The following is a 15189-nucleotide window of genomic DNA, read 5'->3' on the forward strand; positions in this document are numbered from 1 at the left end:
GATGGTTTCTGTGCAAGAACAGCACTGACAGCACTGCCCAGTGCACAAGGGGATCCCAAGCAGGTGCTGAGCTGGGATCAGCCCTTCCCACTCAGCCTGAGCTGTCTGTAGTCTCTAAGTGATCAGCTCCTGAACCCACAGGCCAAGGTTTTGCTTCACAACAAGGCTCAGCCAAGTTTCTACTTGTTACCTGGCACAGGCAAACTGAAACCAGCCTAGGGAAAAAAGCCTGGTTTCAAGTCCATGAAAGGGCAAGCTGAAGTGACTGAATTTCTTAGCACACATCAGAGGAGGAATAACAATTTGGAATAACAATTTTCTCCTCAGTGCTTTATGGAAGGAGCACTGCAAAAAGCAAAGAAGTTTAGGTAGTGGCAGGATTTTGCACCTACCTGAGGGATAATGGTGATCTTGAACCTCAAGTCATGGAGCCCTATCTTGGCAATATTAACCCCATCAATGATAATTTCACCTTCAGCTGCTTCATTAATCCGAAACAAACCCAAAGTAAGTGAGGATTTTCCAGCTCCTGTTCTTCCAACTATTCCAATCTGTTGGGAAGAAATACAAGAACAACTTAGTCTGGGAAAGAGTTAAATAATTTCAAAGCATTTCCACCTGAAATCAACACATTGTCAAACTTTTGGAGTTATCCACACACCAAAGGCATTCAGTTTCACACTGTATGTTTTACTTCCCAGCTAGACTGAAGTCTTGATCAATTCTTTTCAAATATAAAAGATTGTTGCTTAGGTTGGCTGATACACCTCTGGCCATCTGTCCATTCTAACCACTTGAGGTAGCATTCTGCCCATATTTGTAGGTACAAAGTGTGCACTCAGGAGAAAACAAATGCCCAGTTGGCTACCACAAATAAGGAAGCTGGGTAGTAGATCTTTCATAGCTACCTTTTATGCTGCTGTGCAAGGCCACACTATTAATAGACATCAGAGAATCTACACAGGACTGGGCAAGGGAGCAGGAGGAGAAACACACACATCAGCTTGGCCAGATCCAGAGAACCTGCTCTCAAGTCCCATTTTTTCCTGCAGTCTCACCTTGCAACTTCTGCCTCACTAGATCAGGCCTCCCCCTTGACTGTAGGCTATTTTCCTGAGATTATAATTAACTTAATCTCTCTGCAACCTACTCCTCTTTGCTTATGGCAAACAAATTAGCAAAATTCCCTGGGAAGGGGAGACAAGACAGGATAAACCTCACCTCCCAATGAAACCAGGCCAAATGATACTTGGCAGCCCCACATAACAGTGTCTCCTTATCTCATCTGCAGGGCTGATTCCACAGAAGCTTTTCTAGTTCTTAAGAGCCCCAGACACAGAACAGAACAGGGTTAACCTCTCTCATGCAGACCTGTGAGCTCAGCAGCCTGCCATGGATCAGGCATTACCTTTTCCCCCCCGTTGATGGTGACGTTGATGTTTTTCAGGACCAGGTCCAAGTCCTCGCGGTAGCGCAATCCGTAGCCCCGGAACTCCACCTTCCCCTCCTGGGGCCAGCTGCTGCCTGGGGCTGTCTGCTCAATGCTCCACTCAGCCTGCAAGAGCCACACAGACACCCCTGATCAGCTGCTGCAACCAGCACAGGCTCAGAGGACTCAGATTGCAATTAAGAGCAATCCTTCTTCAGGGATCATTTGCAAAAGGAACTGTGGTGAGAAGTCTCAGGACAGATGAAATGGTGTGAGTAGCCAAGGGCTTGGCTATCTCAAGTCCCACTTGCTGGATAAACTTCCCTCTTGCCAATGGCAGAATCATGCAGGCAGCACACATTCAGACAAGCTGTCTACACACCCCACCATGGCAAGGACACCTCTGGGGCAGCCACACGTGCAACTAGAAGCAGTTAGGCTGAGACTGCACTAAAACATCCATAAGCTGGTAAAAAGCTGCAGCCTCAACCTCCCACAGGGGTGAGAAAGGAAAGAATACACTGCATTCACTGCCACTGCCAAATAAAAAGGCTTTTGCATGTATAAACACTGGTCTGCTACCAGAACTTAAGGAAAAAAAAATCTAGGAAGGGTCTTCACAATGTCTGGTTGCAAAAATAATAACCTAGATCAGGTTCAAGTGACAGGCAAGGCAAAGAGAAAACCCAGGGAACTCCACAATCATAAAGGGAACAATTACACATTAAATGAATAATGTGATTTGAATCAAAACAAAACAAAAAAAAGTAAAACCTTTCCATTCCCCACACTGAGTGCAAAAAGAGAAACACATAAAAATATTATGTTTGAAGTTTTAGGAAACCAAAATATTTGTGCTACCCTACTGCTTAGCCTTGAACATAAGAGCACATTTCCTAAACAGCACTGTGTAAATACCAGTGGGAACACCATAAAAGCACCAACAGGAACTTCCCAGTGGGACCCAGCCCATCCCTGGCAGGCACCCACAGCCCTGAGCTCTGTCCCACCCTCCAACCACTCAGGGGGCAGCTGAGACCTCAGAACAGGGCACTGGCTCCCACAAGGGTGGTGGAGAGCTCACTCTACCTCCTTCTCCATTTCAGAATATTCCTTGACTCTTTCCACAGCAACAATGTTGGTTTCCAGCTCGGAGGACATGCGAACCAGCCAGTTCAGGTACGCTGTGATCTGCAAGGGGGAAAGCAGGCAGAGAGAAGGTTACACTGAACAGCTTACCTGCAATAAATGAAAAATGTATTTATTTGGAACAAAGAAAGCACTGCAATTTCAGGCAAGATCTTGGCTAATCAGTGCTGGACAGGAGGAAAGCCTAAATGCCTTTAAGATGCACGGGATGAGACACCTCAGCCATATCCCCTCACAGAGGGAAAGCAAAGAAGAAACTTCCCAGCATCTCCTCAGATACTATTTGTAATTATTATTTTCTAAGTTCTTTATTATTAGTTTTCCATCCAAAGCCCTATCAAGGCTCTGACTTTCTGATTCAGTCTAAGGATGCAGAGGTTTTGCTCTTTTTAGGAGAGGCAAAATTACCTGCAGTGAGTAGGACACCGAGAGGCCAACCAGGCCTGCACTGAGTTTGTTGCGTGCAATCACTGCAAACAGTGCTGCAAACAGGACAATGCAGTTCCCCACGTACTCCAGACGGACTGCCAGCCACCTGCAAGGCACAAACACATCCCTCCAGTGCTTCACCCACAGAGATCAGACATGTGGACAACAAATGCTCTGTTACACATCTTTTTTTTGTTAGATTAATGACATGGCATGTGTGTCCTGCTAGTGACACAAGCACTGTGAGATGTCTGAGATTCTGCTTCAGCAGTGTGTGAATCTAGAGGCATCCAAAATTAGTCTTTCAGGTGCATAAATTCCTTTCTATTGATCCCTATGTTCATAAAGCAGTAGTAGTAGTTAAAACTACTACTGCTTTATGAACATTGGGATCAATGGAACAAAACTTTTAAAATAATATAAACCACAGGCAAGGCAGGAACTCTGGGAAAGGTGAGAGATTCAGAAGTAATTTTAATTGTTACACAACTTTTTCTGTAAGATTAATAATACAGCATGTGTGTCCGGCTAGTGACACTGCAAGATGTTTGAGGTTCTCCTTCAGCAGTGTCAATCTAGAAGCATCCAAAATTAATGAGTCTTTCAAGTGCATCAACTCCTGTCTTAACGACAACTACTTTCTGAACATAGGGATCAATAAAACAAAACTTTTAAAATAATATAACCCAGAAGCAAGGCAGGAACTGTCAGAAAGGTGAGAGATTCAAAAGTAATTTTAATTGTTACACATCTTTATTTTGTAAGATTAATCATAATGCACGTGTGACCTGCTAGTGACATTGCAAGATATTTGAGGTTCTGCTTCAGCTGTGTGTGAATCTAGAGGCATCCAAATTAATGAGTCTTTCGGGTGCATAAATTCCTCTCTTAACTACAACTATTTCTGAACACAGGGATTGATAAAACAAAACTTTTAAAATAATATAACCCAGAAGCAAGGCAGGAACTCTCAGAAAGGTGAAAGATTCAGAAGTAATTTTAATTTCATCACAGAAGTTCGAACAAAACATATCTGAAACGGAGCCAAGCATGCCAAGAGCTGTGACAGACAAGGAGCATGTCCTCCCCAGTCAGTGTGCCGCCCCAGTGGTACCTGTTGGCCACAATGCTGGGGTAATAAGCCTTCTGGTTCTCGTCCACCTTGATGTCGTTCTGGCGGATGAAGCGTTTCTGCTCCTGGAAGGCGCGGATGACGCTGACGCCCAGCAGGGTCTCGTTGAAGTGCGAGTACACGGGCGAGCGGCTCACCGACTCCAGGCGCTTCAGCTGCCGCGACGTGGCCACGTAGAACCTCTGCCAGCGAGAGCACCAGAGCCATGGTCACTGTGGGAATGTGCCCCCTCCTGAGGGAGTGACAAAACTGTCCTCTGTCCCCTTAGGAAGGAAAGAAGCCCACAAGTTTCTCTCCTGGATTAGGTGAAAAAGCCACCTCATAGGATCTGGGGGATTTCACCTCAAACTTAAGGACAGCTAATTGGACAGGAGCCAAAGAGTCCCACCTTGGCAATTTAGTAGAAGAGAACAAAGAAATTAACGGCTTTTACCAGAGGCAGGAGGGCCTCTTGCACCTGGATCAATTTTTCTCTGTAAAGAGTTTGTTATTGTGCCTTTTATTAAACCTTTTTTGTTTCCAACACTGCCACAGAAGCCATCCTGCTGATTTTACGCCTTCCAAGGTAGCTGAGCTATCTTGGTTGTGAAATACATCTCCAAGAGCTTATGAGACCTGCCTCAAGGAGACTCCTACTTCAGGTTACATCCAGATTGTGTCTGGAAAGACAAGGGGAATCATAAACAGTTCCCTGCCATCTGGGCTGTTAGTGACAGAGATTCAACTCACACGTGGGAATACAGACCTTCTCCAGCACTTTCAGGGCTGAAGGACCATGACATACACTGTGCTGCCTTTAAACAACTGCCAACTAACCCATCTCATGCCATTTTCTCCTCTTTCTTTTACCAGCAAATTTAATTCAACAGCATAAAACACACATATCACCACTAATGGAGCCAAAAGGATTTACAAATTCAAGAGCCAAAGTCAACCCCAGCTGCTTCTCTTTGAACTGTGCAGGCTCTTCCAGTTTCTAGGAGTGAAAGCAGAGTGAAGCAAGCACCCCCTGCCCACACAGGGTAAGAATGAATGAAAGGCTGACACCCACTCTATTGCTCTGCAAACAATATTCTGATGAAACAGGCACATGAGCAATACACACACACACACCCCTCTAAAGGCTACTCTCAGGTTTGGAAAGAAGTCTTGGAAAAGACTTTCCATATTTGGGCTCTGAGCAACAAGCTGTGCAAAATTTGCCACAAAATCTAATGGCATTTTTATCAAGTAGGTATTAAAGGATTACCTTCTGCACAGAAGTCATTTTGCACTTGACAAAGGAAGGAAATGCTGTGCTAACATCAGATTATCAGTAAACCATGCAAAGCACAGTCAGTCAAGCATGACTCAAACCCAGCACATTAAAATCCTTCCTCATGCAGGGTAAGAACAGCCTCAAATAGCAGAGCATGTGCCTGCTGGTCCTGGCTCCCCCAGGGAACACCCTTTACCTGCACGAAAAAGTAGACAAGTCCCAGGGGTGGAATGATGACAGCAGCTATAGGTGTGGCCAGCAGGATGATGATACAAGCCCCAATGACATTGAAAGTGGAGCCCATGAACATCTTGATGATGGGTGGGATGGTGGAGTCGATGGTGTCGATCTCCTTGGAGAAGCGGTTCACCAGGTTCCCGCTGGGCGTGCGCTCAAAGAAGCTCATGGGGGACCGGAGCACGTTGTGCAGCAGGTTGAGGTGCAGGTGCCGTGATGCAAAGATTCCTCCTATTGACACAACCATGGAGTAGCCAAACACAGCAATACCTGGGAAAGGAGACTCATTATTAACTGCTGCCACCTCTCACATAAGTAATTTTCCTCATTCTGTCATCATTTAGCATTAGCATGTTGTCACTATAAGACACGGAACAACACACCGCTGCTCTCAAGGTGAAAAAAGGGAAGTTTGTTTTCTGACTCTTAACATTTATAGATTTCTAAAAGTGACAGTGGATTGGAGGGTGAAAGTGCCACCTCTCCAATCACACTGGACAAACCAACAATCCATTGAATTTCTCTTCTTCTATAAAAGAATGCAAACCAATAAGTTATTTACAGAAAGTGTGTGAGAAAGTTCATTACAAGAATGTAAACATCAGAAGGCTTAGAAAATCTTTAAAAATCAGGGTGACAGTATGTCTGTAGTGCAATAATCCTGAAAACTTGGGTACACTTCAGCCAGACTCAGCAAATATGTCCAGTAGTTAAAAAAAATAAAACCAGTAAAGACATCACTTTTCTTTCATTGCTTCTCCATTACAAAAATTTGTGTAATGTTTGAACATTTTCCCTGAGCAAAAATCACCAAATTTGCTCTTGGCATTTGTTTTTTATTGTGGGATTTTCATGGCTCTTCTGAAGTGGGGTACTTGGGGTGTTGGGTTTTACGGCAAACAAACTCTAAACCACAAAGAGGACACAAAACAAAACATCACCGCAGCAGCCTCCCCACAGTGCCCTGGGTGGAGGCACAGGCAGCTGAGCCAGGCTGGGCTGCAGGGAGGCAGCACAGCCACAGCCTCCTGTGACAAACTGCTCTGCAGGGGCAGCACAGGCTGCTGACAGGCCAGGGAGGCTCTTCTCAGATCAGACATTCATTCCGTTAACAGTTCTGTCTCATCAGCCAGCAAAACACTTCTCACTTTGAGAAATTTCAGTTACAAATGAAAGGAAAAACACATTTTGTAACTGAATAACTGTATAGGTTGGTTTGCTTGCTTTTTTTAAATTCAAGTTTTTTCATTTTTCTATGAAAACACACACTCAAATCCTTAGCAAAATGCTGCTGCAGAGACCAAGAGCATTAGAAGCACCGAACCAGCAAATCTTAAAATACACAAAACCAGGCAAACCTTGAGAAATTCCCAATGCTCCATACACTCCCAGTCTGAGAGTTGTATTCTGCTGTGTGCCATTGATAACAGGATCATCTGTCCATAAACTCAGCCAGTAGTTGGAAGACAAGGAGGCTATGTGATTGCACATAAAGAGGAAAATGGCCAAGAAAGACATACAGAGTCCAATTGCTTTCATGTACTCCCAGTACACTGATGCCTTTACCTGAAGAAAGAAGACAAAAAGAAATACTCATTTTGCAGCTAGGTTTCAAAGGCAGCAACTCCCCCTTGTCCAACACCTATTTAAAGCCAGTGTCCCTCCATGAGGCCATGAAAACACAGCAGCTGCACTCCAGAGAGGCACAGCCTGGGAACACAGGCTGCAAAGCATTCAGTGGAGACATGCCAAACCCAACACTGCCCCAGGGCAGGCACACATCATCCCTGCCCTGTCATCCTCGGGAAGGGAGGAGTAGGGAGGGACCTGCCTGAAGTACCACAGAGCATCAGCAGCAGAGCCAAAAACCTCACTGAGCAGTTCCAGCTTCTGGCTCTCTGTACCACAAGATTATAAAGCCTTCAAACCAACCCTTGCTCCACATGGCTTCTATCCCGTGATCTATCTTTAACCAACAGCAAGCAACCCAAGCTTGGATTCAAGCAACATTGCTAGGAGCTGTAGCTGCCACTTTCCCAGGAACCTCAGTCTCAGGTTTCTCAAAAAGCCCTGGGTATCCTGGGATTAGACACTTATGTCTACAGTGGAAACTTGGCTTAAATTCATCTGAGTCAATGCAGCTCCTCACTGAAGGGCAGTTTTCATTAGGTCACCTAATTTGTCACAACCTCTCTCCAAGAAATAGCTGCAAGGTTTTCATTCCTCCTCCTACACTTTGATGTGGTCAGGCCATCATCTCATCTCACACAAGTTTTGTGTTGGCATTCTTCCTGCAGGCAAACGTGGGGCTCAGGTTTGGGAGCAGAGGGCACAGCAACACTTCCATCAAGCATTACAAAACAAGCAGCAAGCTCAAGAACTCACTCAGCCCGTTCTCACAACAGTTATGTGGTCATCGGAAGTTATTTTCTTCTGAAATAGATTTTTCCAAAACTGAAGAAGGGCACAGGAAGTGGGAACTGGAGCCTTACCCTCCCAGTCTTTGCTGTGTCAGCCTCTGTCAGTTTCCAGGAATTCTTCTCAGCAAGTGGCTTCTGCAGATCTGCTGTGCTGCTCTGTGGCTTCCCAGTGTCTCTGCTGTATGTTGAAGAGTTACTGAGCTGCCTGTTTGAAGACATTTAATTTTTAATCTTAGCTTGGCACAGGACAGGTGTTACCTCACATCTAGGCTTTGACATTCCACAGCTCCAAGCCAGTGGTTTACATTCCTATGGAGATGTCCTAACCCCACCACAGGGCCAGAGGTTCCTTGAGCCTCCTTGTCCCTCAGGGCCCTGTCCCACCCCTCCCTGACAGCACTCAGGTCCCAAGTGCCCATGTCCAGGCGCAAGTAAGTCACCAGATAAACAAGTCTTGGTTGCACAATCATTCCAGAATGAAAAATGCTTTGTGACCATCAAGACCAGCCTTTCCAAACCCCATCATCAGCTCAGCAGCTGCTGGAGAGTGAAAAGGGTATCCACAGTCTCCTCAAAACACGCCATTTAACTCCCAGGCACTCATCAGCTTCCAGAAATAGAGTCTCTAGGGCACCATAAGAACAGAGGCACTATTAGAGCACAGCGCACAGTGAGAATGAGGCATAGACCAGGAGATGGTTTTGGAAAGGTGTAATCAGAGTGATTGCAAGCAGAATAGCAGCTGCATTGGGTCAGACTAAAGGTCCCCTTGGCACTTCATCCCATCTGACAGCAGTAAAATGCAGAAGCCTTAGGAACACACACCAAAGCTGCACCAGCCAATAAAACACTCTCCCTTTTAGGCAAGGCAAACCCACAATATCCTGCTACAACACAGGAGTTTCTTCCCATGGAAAGAACATCACAAGAGCTGTGTGTGTGCACACATGAGCGTGCATCAGTGTGTGCAGCTGCAGGGAGGCTGCAATGCCACAGGAGCCAGGGGCAGCTCCCAGGCACAGCAGGGACTGAGCCCAGCCCCTGCAGAGCTGCACCTTGCATGGACACACAGAATGGATCCCAGAGCAGACCTGGTCCTGCCCAGGCAGAGAGGTGGTGCTGGGTTTGTGGGGTGTCAGGTGCCTGCTGGACCTGGAACCACAGAGCAGCACAGCTTTGCCTTCCTCAGGCTGCTGGATCCAGCAGGATATACTTTCCCTCTAACAAACACCATCACCATCAAATTATTGTTTATCCACATCTGAGTGACTGGATTGAATGGATGGGGGGCAAGAGGAAAAGCAAAAATAAAACCACACACCTATGTATCAGCTTTCCAGGGGCTTCATTCACAAGGCCTCCATTTTCTATAGGTTTGCCTTCCTTTGCAGATGGACTGTTTGTATCTGAGAAGGTGAAAAAGTAAACATGGAAATGGGTTAGGCAAAGAGACACAAGCATTTCATTTCAATCCTGACTGCCTGTTGCAGTCTTAACGTGCAAACAAAGCAGGGAGCACAAGTTATTTACAGATAATAACAGAAAATTGACCAGGTGAACAAATCAGTTTAGTTAAACTCCCAACAAGGTTAATTGCCAAGACAGGGAACATTTATTTTTCTAGCAAATGTAGGTCAGTAATAATGTAACATAATTATGAGGACATATTTTATGTTCAAACATGCAATAACCACCCACATGTGACCCACTCCATGGAAACAAACCCAACACTCCAGCCACTCCTTTTCAAACCACAGTTTCTACACAGTTAGTTATAAATTATTTTTATTTTAAAAAGCAATGAGAAGACATTCTATAAATGATGGAGTGAAGCTGTGAGAACAGCAGCCATGTGCTAGTAACTTTGAGTCTTCCTGCAAAGCTGAACAAGAAGAAATGTGCAAAATCCTGGCGTTTTAGGCAAAATCCTGGTGTTTCAGGCAACTGCAGGAATCAGATGACTTTGAGCAAGAAATCTTTCCATGAGTTGTTATCCCACAACATCCTGCTTGTACCAAGACGCGGCACACATGAGACCAGAGTCTAAAACACTCCAGAAAATGTCAGCTTGAAACAGGAACCTTTTCTGAGCAATTTAATTCAGTGTAGTAGAGTGCCATGAGTAAAACTAGGTTCAGCTTATGTCAATTTTCCCTCTAAAAACTAAATGCCTGCCTCCTATAAAGTTATCTGTCAGTAAATGGAACTCTATTTTCATGTATGGAAGTTAATTTGGAATTTGCAACAAAGAGTTCTGTGTTTTTGAAGGATCTGTGTATAGTTCATGCAAAGGTATTGACCTAAATATACTCAAAAGATATTCAGGAAAATTTGTGCAAATCTAGAGTCTGACATTTGCATGTCTTTATACAAAAGCAAAATCTATGCATAAAACAGATCATCCATACATTAACTGTGGACTGCTTTCCTTTCTGTGTCTGGAAACTGAATATTGGTTCATTACTTTAAAAACCCAAAAATAAATTGTTCAGTGTGGTCTTAAAAAGACAAAAAGCAGAACATATGAAAAAGTTCAATTATTTAGTTCTTATTTATGTGAATAAGATCAAACCTAGATGGGACTGCTGGTTATTTTAAGCCCTTGACTGCACTTGTTTTGAAAGGTTCCCATATGAAAACCAGCAAGCATTCCAGCAACATACTGCTTTAGAACATTGTTGAAGAAAACAAAACCACAAATAAACCATCCTCCCCCTAAAAGCTCAAATCTGATTTCATGTTGTAGGCCATGAAGATTTCTTGCTTATACTGCATTTAGCTCTGAGAACAAAAAAATGCTCAAGACTGCCACAGTAAATCTGACATATGCACTCAGGATATAAACCCAGTAGTGAGGGTTCTGCTGTAAAAAAGTACCCAGAAATGATGAAAGGGAACAGCAGTGAGCAGTGAATACACATTTGAGAACAAAAGGACCCTCAGGGCTCAATCCTGACTGATGCATCTCTTGGTACACTCACTGCATTTCTAAGTCCAGGGTGTACCTATAAAAGTAATTTAAAGTTTCCTCATGGAAGCCTCAGACACAGAATTGCTGCTGCTGAGTTACCTACAAGCTGCCACACAACCAAGGGCAGGCAAACCATGCAGATACCTCCTATGCACTGATAAAATTCCTCTAATAATGACTCAGGCTCTTGTAAATAAACTGCAGTACTCATGTTACTCCAAGGCAAGCACTAACACAAAGCCCACATGGCAAACAGTTACCTGTTTCCAGAGGTTGAATCGTTCCTTCTAATGAAGGATCTGACTCTAAAAGCACATATAATTAACTTTTTAACACACTCTACCATTTTCAATCTTTACAACCTCACATCCAAGCAGAATAACCTAAACCACAGAACCCAAGGCAGAACCAAATTTGCTGAAATGGATCTATTTTTAATCCCAAACCACAAGCACAGTTTTCCCACACAGAGAAGGAGCCCCATGAAGGTGAGGATGGCAAGGCAGCACACAGGCATGGGGAGCCCTGAGGAAGCCCAAAGGGAGAGGGAGGCTGGGAGGGACCAGAGCTGCAGCCAGACCCAGGGGCTGGCGGGGAGGAGAGGCTTTCCCAGCCCTGGAGCAGCCAGAAAGCACCAACCCACTGTGTTCCCAGGCTGCCAACAGAGCTGCAGACACCAGGGAGCCTCCCTTGGACAGTGGGAGGGCAGATTCCCTCCAGCCAGCTCAGCCTGGCTCCATCTCACACTGCTGGGCTCCTCCAAGAGCCTGGGACTCCCAGCAGCAGTGACCTTTCACACATTCAGTAAACATGCATGTTATCCCTATGAATCAGACCAACAATGCCTCTGCTTTTCACTTTTTACCACTGGCAGATGATCACTTGACTAGAACTGATGAACAAATTCACTGCAAAGAGGCCAAGCCTGTGATAATCCCCTCCAGATCACCAGGGTGGCACTGAAGTCAGAAGTGCCTCTTACGAGAAAACTGCAGAGAACCATGGCAAAAGTTAAAGCACTGGCTCACTTTCCAAAATAAGGTTCAGTAATTAAATGGAAAAATAATTTAGTTTAATGAAAAGGATTTCAAAACCTACTTTTCCACATTTGAAAATGGGAGGAGACAAAGACTAAGAGAACAAGGCTATTAAATGAGGCAAATCTTCACATTAAAGTGAACTTGTTAACTGCCTAAGGGAGCACAGAGAAAGTTAATTTGCCTATGAATTTCACACAGGCTGAAGACTGCAACAAGTCTGACTGTGCCCCAAGCAGCTACAGAAGCACCTACAGAAAACACCCAGAAGTTAAGCTGCCCCCAAACTCGTGTCACACTGCACCCCAGCCAGCAGAGCGCAGGCACCCTTGGCACATCTCAGTGTCAGGAAATCACCACAGGCCATGAAGAAAACAGGCTGCAGGCAAAGACTAAGTTCCCCTATTAAAATCCAATACTGTAACTGTCTGTAGATAAAAGAAAAATAAATCTGAAGTGTATTCCTGTACCAGGGCAGCTCTACAGCTGTTCTGTAAAGCAGAAGCAGGAGTCAAGGACAGCAGCTAGAACATTGAGCTGCTTCCTCCTCCTCCCCATCCCCAAAGGAATCAGCTGCATAAAGAAGACACATGTTATCAGAGACAGGAAGGGTGTATAAACCCCAGCTGGCCTTTTGCAGTCTCACTACCATCTGAATTTTGCACTGAGAGGAAATTTTACTACAGATCTGTTACACATTTTCCTGATTTTAAGAAAGAATGTGTGTTCAACCTCACAACTTTCAACACCCTCAAGAAATAAGCACCTCTACCTATACAGGCAATCACAAGAAACAGTAATTCAACTTTCCTATCAGTACTGCTCTTTTTTCTGCAACAGGACTCCCTTACTAACATGACAGACAGCAAGAGAGTTTATTTGTGAGCTTACCACTGTTCTCCATGGTTTGTTCAGCATTAGCATATGTACGGAGAAACTCAGCAAAGGCCCCATCCTGCTCCAGCAGCTCCTGGTAAGAGCCCATCTCAGAGATTTCTCCATCAGTCATTACCAGAATTGTGTCCATCTGAGGCAGGTAGTTGATTGCATGGGTTACCAAAACCCGGGTCTAAAAGGCAAAGGAAAAATAAAGGGTTTCTGTAATCTCAAATTAGTGAATACCATGGTTGGACTACTGCTATTTACTACTTGAATTGTGTGTATAATAGAACAGTAATGAGGGACAGGCATGCAGAATTTTAAGAGAACGTTGTCTTGATTTTTCCATCAAATATTTTTCAATTACAGAAACCAAAGCACCTTTCACTACAAAAATGTCAGTGCTTTATAAAAGTCCTCTAAAAATTGCAGAAGGATCCTTTCATTTTTCAGCTGTTAGAAACAAATCTAAATATGCAACTTGACAAACTTGGAATCCTTTGAACTCAGCCAAGAAATAGCATTCTATAGAGACATTATAACATACTTTATTTTTCAGGAGTCCTTTTGGTCCAATAACTTTTTCAAAAATATGTTTCCCAACATGAGCATCAACAGCTGATAAAGGATCATCCAGTAAATAGACATCTGCATTGCAGTAAACTGCCCGAGCCAGACTGACTCGCTGCTTCTGTCCTCCAGACAAATTCACCCCCTGAGGAAACAAGAAAACAGGAGCCTTTATTTACAGCTGAAAGAAGATGTCTTGCTACAGTTCATAAAAGACACAAGTCACAGGTGGTTTATTTAAATCAGAGGAAATTCAACATTGCATGAAACAGATCTTCACAAATAATTTCACTACCACAATAGCATAAGCAATCAGTCACAATCCTCTTGCAGAGAAGCACATCTTTTCTGCTCTCACTGCCAGTGAAGGGCTGGCCAAACCAAAAAATACTGTTTGCTAGTCCTGAAAAGCAATTAACCCTGACTGGCCTGCCTAGCTCAGTACATTCAGAGCTGCTTTTCTTCTCAGCTGTATTTCTGCAGTGCTGCCTCTGATTTAAGAAACAAACTCTGCTCCCACTGCACACTGTGACTGGCCTGGTGACCACCAAGGTAAAGCTGCACCTTTGCTGCAGGTGGGGCTGCCAGCTCTGTGCCCAGCTGGGAGAGCAGAGCAGGAGAGCAGCAGCTCAGAGCCCCCAGCAGCCACAGCCCCTGGCACCCCTGGCACCCCTGGCACAGGGACAGCAGCTCCTTCCTGCTCCACAGCTCTGCACCACCCATGGATGCTTCCAAAGCCCACACCAGGCTTGCTTTGGTAACCAAGGGCCAGATTGGGGTAATGGTGTTCTTGTGGACTGAGATTCGGATTTTTTAGAAGGGCTGGGGTTGGAGACCTGTTTGCTTGTTTTGAACAAAACTGAAGTGTTCAGAAGATTTTTGTCTTTTTGTTTCTGCATATTTTTTCTGCTCTATAACTGTGGCAACTTAGAAACTGTCACTACAAGATGGTTTTATATTTGAGCACAGGATTCCTCCCCTTTCAGGCTTAAGGAGAAGGAAAACACCCTGTTCAAATCTGCCTCTTATTCTAGAGGATTCCTGCTCTGAAAGTTGTAAAATTCAATACAACTTTGAGATAAAGTAAAATAAGAGTCACACAGCCTTAACCACAAGCAATAGCACTGTTATGGTGCAGTAGGCACTGAAATACCTTTTCTCCAATTTCTGTTTTGTCTCCTGAAGGAAGAATCTCTATATCAGGCAGCAGGGCACAAGCCTCAATCACACGCTTGTAGCGGCTCTCACTCAGCTCCCTCCCAAAGACAATGTTATCTTCCAGAGTTGCATTTTGGACCCAGGCTTGCTGGGGAACGTAGGCTACAGAGCCCTGCAAGAAAAATAAAGTTCAGTACACTTTAGACTAAGAGTCTGCACAGAGAGTCAAGGCACAGCAGGGCTTTGTGAGGCGGGCAGTGCTAATCACCCCACAAATTACCTACGGTCATTTCCAAACAAAGCCTTTCTTGGGCTCCAGCCTCCTCCAAAATGTTATTTTTATAATCCTCTCTACAAGTGAATGTAACAAAGTGCACTGGTGGAAAATAAAGGGCTTCAAGCAAAATACGATTAACATAAACCTGGAGGAAACATTTGTTTAGAGGACGTTTGCACAATCACTGCATGTCAAAAGTCATTACTTCTTTCATATAATTATAAATTATGTTGTGCACAAAAG

General features: G+C 44.4%; 1 protein-coding gene across 3 annotated transcripts in view; it reads right to left on the reverse strand.

Annotated features, from left to right (window-relative positions):
* LOC134426715 (multidrug resistance-associated protein 1) overlaps window positions 1-15189 on the reverse strand; it is a 46046-nt gene that overhangs the window by 3846 nt on the left and 27011 nt on the right. Inside the window, exons 17-29 of one of the 3 annotated variants that reach the window (XM_063171942.1) lie at window positions 14665-14841; window positions 13489-13656; window positions 12954-13131; window positions 11286-11330; window positions 9376-9460; window positions 8127-8259; window positions 6993-7200; window positions 5594-5904; window positions 4122-4321; window positions 2987-3113; window positions 2519-2620; window positions 1409-1555; window positions 393-551 (exon numbers count right to left, since the gene is read on the reverse strand). In XM_063171942.1, the coding sequence (XP_063028012.1) occupies window positions 393-551; window positions 1409-1555; window positions 2519-2620; window positions 2987-3113; window positions 4122-4321; window positions 5594-5904; window positions 6993-7200; window positions 8127-8259; window positions 9376-9460; window positions 11286-11330; window positions 12954-13131; window positions 13489-13656; window positions 14665-14841 (2040 nt within the window). Of the gene's footprint in view, window positions 1-392; window positions 552-1408; window positions 1556-2509; window positions 2621-2986; window positions 3114-4121; window positions 4322-5593; window positions 5905-6992; window positions 7201-8126; window positions 8260-9375; window positions 9461-11285; window positions 11331-12953; window positions 13132-13488; window positions 13657-14664; window positions 14842-15189 lie in introns of those variants that run through there. The other 2 variants (XM_063171943.1, XM_063171944.1) reach the window with 2 other exon arrangements.

This window comes from Melospiza melodia, chromosome 18 (genome assembly GCF_035770615.1).
Source record: "Melospiza melodia melodia isolate bMelMel2 chromosome 18, bMelMel2.pri, whole genome shotgun sequence".
Lineage (NCBI taxonomy): Eukaryota > Metazoa > Chordata > Aves > Passeriformes > Passerellidae > Melospiza > Melospiza melodia.